This window comes from Mustela putorius, unplaced genomic scaffold (genome assembly GCF_011764305.1).
Source record: "Mustela putorius furo isolate JIRA1106 unplaced genomic scaffold, ASM1176430v1.1 tig00000764_pilon_pilon_pilon, whole genome shotgun sequence".
Taxonomy (NCBI): domain Eukaryota; kingdom Metazoa; phylum Chordata; class Mammalia; order Carnivora; family Mustelidae; genus Mustela; species Mustela putorius.
Window position 1 is genome coordinate 42,743 of NW_025421469.1, and position 5,933 is coordinate 48,675.

The window sequence follows — 5,933 nt, forward strand, 5'->3', positions numbered from 1 at the left end:
CATACACGTGGTTCTGTCTAGCCATAGTTCCTGTACTCAGGCTTAGTGGAAATAGCTGCTTCACACCCGGTGTATGGAGGCTGTTGTTGAATTGTTTACATCTGTCTGGGAAGGTATTTGATTGATATTCTTGTGAGAGAATCATATTTAGTGTTGTATTTCGATTACTCTTGGGAAATGCTGAGACCAGTGTTCCAGGAGCACCTGGTGAGAGCCGCTGCTCTGACAGAGCCTGGAATTTAGTCGTCACTGAAACCTGCCCGCTTCCCCTCCACCTGCTGCAAAGCTGAGGCTCCGCACACTCTTCCTGTAAGGGGCTGGGTAGTCTGTAGTAATTCATTTCTGAAAGCATGATTGACTTGTGTAGTTCTACCAGATCATTCTAGATAAGCAAAAGCTGTAGGGGGAATTCAGCTTGACGATCTTTAAAATTCTAACTCACCAGATGACTTCCGTCCTATAGAAGACAGCAGGGCAGGGTTTCTCAGTGTAGTGACCTTTTAGGCCAGGTAATTCTTTGTTGTGGAGGACTGTCCTGTGCATTGTGGGCTGTTTAGTGATTCCTTGATCTCTCTCCACCAGTTGCTGGTAGTGCCCCTCCAGGTGTAATACCAAAAATGTCTCCAGTCGGTGTCAAATGTCCCTGGAGGAAAGAATGATCCCTGTTTGAGAACCACCACTACAGAGAATTTAAGCAAAAGAAAGGTGGATTGGTTTTTTACTTAGACCCAGACTATGACTTTAAGATTTTAAGCATCAGGATTATTGTGTACTTTATCTTTGTGTTTAAAACAAAAACAAAAAAACAGGTAATATCTCCTTCCTTGGGCCTGTGATCCACATTAGTAGGTGTTGCTGTGTGAATTTCTAGAGAGGCATATTGGATATAAGTAAGTACAAGATTCTGAGTATTTCATGTAACATTGACTTGCCATTCTCTTTTTTAAAAGATCCCTCTGCGTTTTGATTTTCTGTCTTTCATTTTTTACTATGCTACTTCATCTTTTTTTTTCTTTTCAGCAGGTAGAGTATTGTTTCTTCTAGCAGATATCCATTTTCCAGCTAGATCCTCTTAAGAGTCTGATTGGGAAAGTCCTTGCTCTGTAGCTATAGCTTGAAAAACTATCCAATTCAGCGTTTCCATCTTGCTTTTTTGAAAAACAGGTGCCAGACTGGGTCACCGTTCCTTGATGAGATACTACAAACAGCGATTTGGCTTGTCGAGAGCTGTGGCCGTTGCTAAGAATCGGAAGGCCGTGGGCCGGATACTCCAGCAGTACAGAGCCCTGGGATGGACAGGCAGCACAGGTGTGTTGATACCTGCAGCCGGGGACCAGCCCAGGAACTCGTATTACAAGATGGGCTTTGGGCAAAGTCCTTTCCATTTATGTTGTCCTTAGGGATCCTCCCTAGAGGAAACTTAGTTTCTGGGCCCTGGGGACTTTCATGACTACTAGATACATTTATGGCAATAAGCCCAAAGCTCCATTACTTACAAACCTCATATTCGTGGCACAGTAATTTTCTACAACGGCATAGAGATAATAGTTGCAGAAATAAGTCCCCAACAAAGGTTGAAATTAACTAGTGTCCTTGGGGCAAATAACTTGAGCTATGGAGTCAGACATGACTTACTTGATACATGAAGTGGTTCTTAAATGACGAGTGTGAGTAATTCAAGGTACCTAAGCCTCTGTTTCCTCATTTATAAAATTGAGAAAATACTAGGACCCGCCTGGCAGAGTTGTGCGGGTAGACTGTCCTAGTGCATGTATGATCCAGTACACGGATGTAATAAAGGCTGTCACTCCTTGTGGTTTTCCCATAGAAAATGTAATAAGAGTTGGAGGAATAAAATAGGCCCTTGAAATTGCTAAGCTCTGAAACCTCATCAGTATCAAATTATTTAAATCTATTCTGATGTGTCTGCTCTGTGCAGCTCAATGCTAAGATCTTCAGGGAGAATGTCGGTCCACTGGAGGACAGTGGAAGCAGACAAAGGAGCTGCCTCAGGATGTCATGGAAAGCCCTGGACAGATAAAATCCATGTTCAGTGCCGCTGTGTTTATATATAAACACGTGGCTGCCTTCTCTGGCTGCCTAGGAGCTGAGAAGCCACTTAAATCTAGCGGACACTGACTTTGTCTTGCTCTCGTCAGGGACTACATTGTCTGACTCTATTTATGGTCTCTGCCTCTCTCTGTCACCTTTGATCAATGGAAAATTACTTTTGGGGTTTATAGACCTGTCCAGGTGAGGCTTCTCCTCGAGGAATGTGTGCAAGTACGGGTTGTTGTACGTAGTTTCGGGGGCACGTGACCCTCACGCTCGTGCCATGGAGATCCCACCCAGGTTAGCAGCTCTTCTTTAAATCTAAGAACCCAGAGACCACCTCCCCCCCCCCCAACCAGCCTTGAGATTCTCTGTAAAGATTGGATTTTTTCCTGATCACAAATAACAAACCTTTGCCTCACTGCTTGTCCCTTTCACCGCCACAGGAGCGGCACTTGCGCGCGAGCGGGACATGCAGTATGTCCAGAGGATGAAATCCAAGTGGCTGCTGAAGACTGGGATGAAGAACAACGCCACCAAGCAGCTGCACTTCCGGCCGCAAGTGAGATTCTGAGGGTCTGCCAAGGATTGCGTGACCCGCCTCTTGCCCCAGTGTCCTGAGGACCAGCAGGAGCTGGATTGTAGGACAGACCCTTTTCGCTGCTCCTTCTCCTTGTACTTTATCTGTTCTGACCTAAGAATAAAAGTCAGAATCTCGGTGGCTTTTCAGTGTCGTTTCTGGGTTTAAAGGTTATGTTTTCCCAATGTCCGTGCTGGGCCTGCTGGGCTCTGGGACCCAAACTGCCGCCCCGCAAGTGTGTCATTGCCGCAGCTTCTGACTGATTTCTGGCTGTCAGAATCACATGGGAAACTCAGGCGTGACTTGTCCACCCTGAACTTGGTCGAACCTTGCTCTGGCACCAGGACCTACATGAGGGGGTTGGAAGCTACAGAGGAAGTTGACTGTCACTCATCTGAATGTGTTGTGGCTCATGAGGTGGCACGAGTCACTTTCACTAAGTCAGGCAAAGGTAGGCAGCATGCCGATGGCTTGTTGGAAGGGTTCTGTATTTCTAAACATGACCACACAAAGCACGACAGCGCTGTGCATTCCGACTCCGTATCCAGGGCTGCCTTTCCTTGAGCAGTTAGTTGAGTAAGAAAATCAATGTAAAATGCTTAGATCTCATTTTAGAAATAAAAACTGACCTCAGGGCCCAACGTGAAGAGCATTCCGTTTAGGTGGCTTGGGCAGGAGAGACAGTCGTATGTGTGACATTTAAACCTGAAGCTTAAACCCGTTGACTATGTGACTTTGTAAAAGTGACTTGGTTTCTTAAATCTGTGAAATGAGATGTTTGTTACCTCACAGAGTGTTGTGGTGGTTAAACAAGTCTGCCGAAGTAAGTGTTCAAGTTCTCCCTTCTAGAGAACACCTGCTCCTGGAGGAAGGCTGACGTTTTAGTGGGAGCAGTGGTCTCTCCGGGGTGGGCGCTGGGAGAACGTGATTGCCCTCACTGGCTACACACGGGCCTTTGCAGACACAGGTCTTTTTCTGTAGACTTCGGATGCAGAGTTGGATTCTATTCTCTCAGGACACAGGTTCACTCTCACTAACGGGAGGACTCCCTGGTTTTAATTTTGCTCCTCTAGCCTGTTCTCTGACATTCTCCTTACACAGGCCCTCATTCTCTTGTGTTTGAATCTATTATCCCAGGAAAAAGATGTCAGCGTTCACAGGGGGTAGGTTTTTAAGTTCTGCCTCACTGAGTGTGCATGACACTGTGTGCTAAAGCTTCTGTCAGTTTTGTTTCTCGTTCAGCATTTTTGTCACTCGCCACGATACGCTGAGATCATGACTGCTCACACCCGCGGTCTCCAGCCCCCACGGTTTACCCCACCAGCCCAGCACTGTGTACCTTGTTTGTATACAAACCCTTTTAACTTTGAAGTGCTTGACCTCTGGAGAGTAATGAGGACAGTATGTTTGCAGACCAACAAAATACTCTCCCTTTATTTCTTTCTTTCTAAACTTCAGGAGATAACCTTCTTAGATCTGTTTTGGGTTTGCGGAGCAATTCTGTATCACTTCTATCCACATCATGATTTTATAAAAATACAGTTTATTTGCCATTGGGAAGGAGGGCAAAGAAATAAATTTAAACATCACCCATACATAATTGCAAAAAAAATTTTTTTTACACTGAGGACTTATTTTTTTTCCTTAAGATTTCATTTATTTATTTGTCAGTGAGAGAGAGAACACAAGCAGGCAGAGAGGCAGAGAAGCAGGTTCCCCACTGAGCAAGGAGCCCAAAGCAGGACTCAATTCCAGCACCCTAGGATCATGATCTGAGGCAAAGGCAGCTGCTTAACCAACTGAGCCACCCAGGCATCCCTATACTGAGGACCTTTACTTTCTTAGCAACTTTCAAATATGTGGTACAGTATTTTGAACTATATTCACCATGCTGTATGTCTCATCCCATGACTTTCCCATGACTTAAAACTGAAAGTTTCGGGGCGCCTGGGTGGCTCAGTGGGTTAAGCCTCCGCCTTCGGCTCAGGTCATGATCCCAGGGTCCTGGGATCGAGCCCCACGGGCTCTCTGCTCAGCAGGGAGCCTGCCTCCTCCTCTCTCTTTGCCTGCCTCTCTGCCTACTTATGATTGCTCTGTCAAATAAATAAATGAAATCTTTAAAAAACAAAACAAAACAACAAAAAAAACAAAGTTTCTACTTTGACCCCTTTGCCCACGCGTTTCCTTTTGATTAAATCTGAATGAAACCAAATGTACCCAAAAGTAAATCTTCGTTAAGTCAAATTCCTGTAGATTTCCCCTCAACACCCGTTACCTTTAAGTCAGCTGTCTGAACAGTGGGCACCAGGATAATCCTATCAAAAGCTCTTCATGAGTACGAAAGTGGCACTGGCTGCCGTGGCTGGCTGGCCAGGACCTGGGCTCCTCTCCCCGGAGTTCTCCCGGGACCAGATGTCCCCGCCGAGTGGATTTGTCGGTCTTTAGCTTGAGACCTTAAGACTGGGATCAAAAGTGAGAGAGCATAACCCTGATCTCTCTCTGTGCGGGTAACCCAAACCCTTGGCAGCTTTGCTGACTGCACTTCCTCTCTGCAAACGAGCCACGGGCTTGATGTATTCTTTCTGCTTTGCCAAGTGTGAATTTGTGTTTCATGGAGAAGAAAGTGCTTTCGTGCACCATTTTGTTTCTTGGCTATGAGGCGTAGGTAGCGTTGGGGATTCCCAGACGGAAACCAGGGATAGTGATTTCTGGTGCAGCATTCTTAGTACATTGCAACAGCCCCAGACAGAATCCTCAGCCACATCGCATCCTAGGGAGCACACTCTGTGGGGCTATGAACATTTAGGCACGTGTTAAACTTGCAGTAAGCCATGCAAAGAATCTTGTTCTAAATCTAGAAATACATAGAATTTAATGTTACACATACGATACATGCATTAATAAAATAACCGTGACACACATGAAAGAAAATCCCACCTTTTCTTTCCTAGAATGTGAGCAAATTTTGCCCCCAACCCATTTTTGGTTATTTGTGGATTCTTAATTAAGCTGCTCTGGTCCAACTTCGTTCTTTCTAAACTGTTAAGATCCCATTGGATATTTTTTGGAATTCACAATATTTCATTTGGAGGAGACCGAGTAAGAGATGTCTACTAACTCTAAGTGTGCAGACACTTTTGCAAGAGGACTGCTGGTAGTCCCGGTGAAATTGTAAAGTACTTTGAAGAATCACATTATTCATGTAGACTCATTTGCAATTGGTACATTAATGATGACACTGAAATTGATGGAGTTAAGGAAGATTTGATTAGCTTGTTAATGCTACAAACATTTGAACTTT

The 5,933-nt window shown here is 45.0% G+C and overlaps 1 protein-coding gene across 1 annotated transcript; it reads left to right on the top strand.

Annotated features, from left to right (window-relative positions):
• Nucleotides 1-449: 449 nt before the first annotated feature.
• On the top strand, nucleotides 450-2,769 carry LOC123393176 (zinc finger protein 622-like). The gene is made up of 2 exons (XM_045084264.1): nucleotides 450-1,308; nucleotides 2,499-2,769. Exons 1-2 carry the CDS (start codon nucleotides 1,191-1,193, stop codon nucleotides 2,624-2,626), a joined length of 246 nt encoding a protein of 81 aa, XP_044940199.1. The 5' UTR covers nucleotides 450-1,190; the 3' UTR covers nucleotides 2,627-2,769.
• The last annotated feature ends 3,164 nt before the right edge of the window (nucleotides 2,770-5,933 follow it).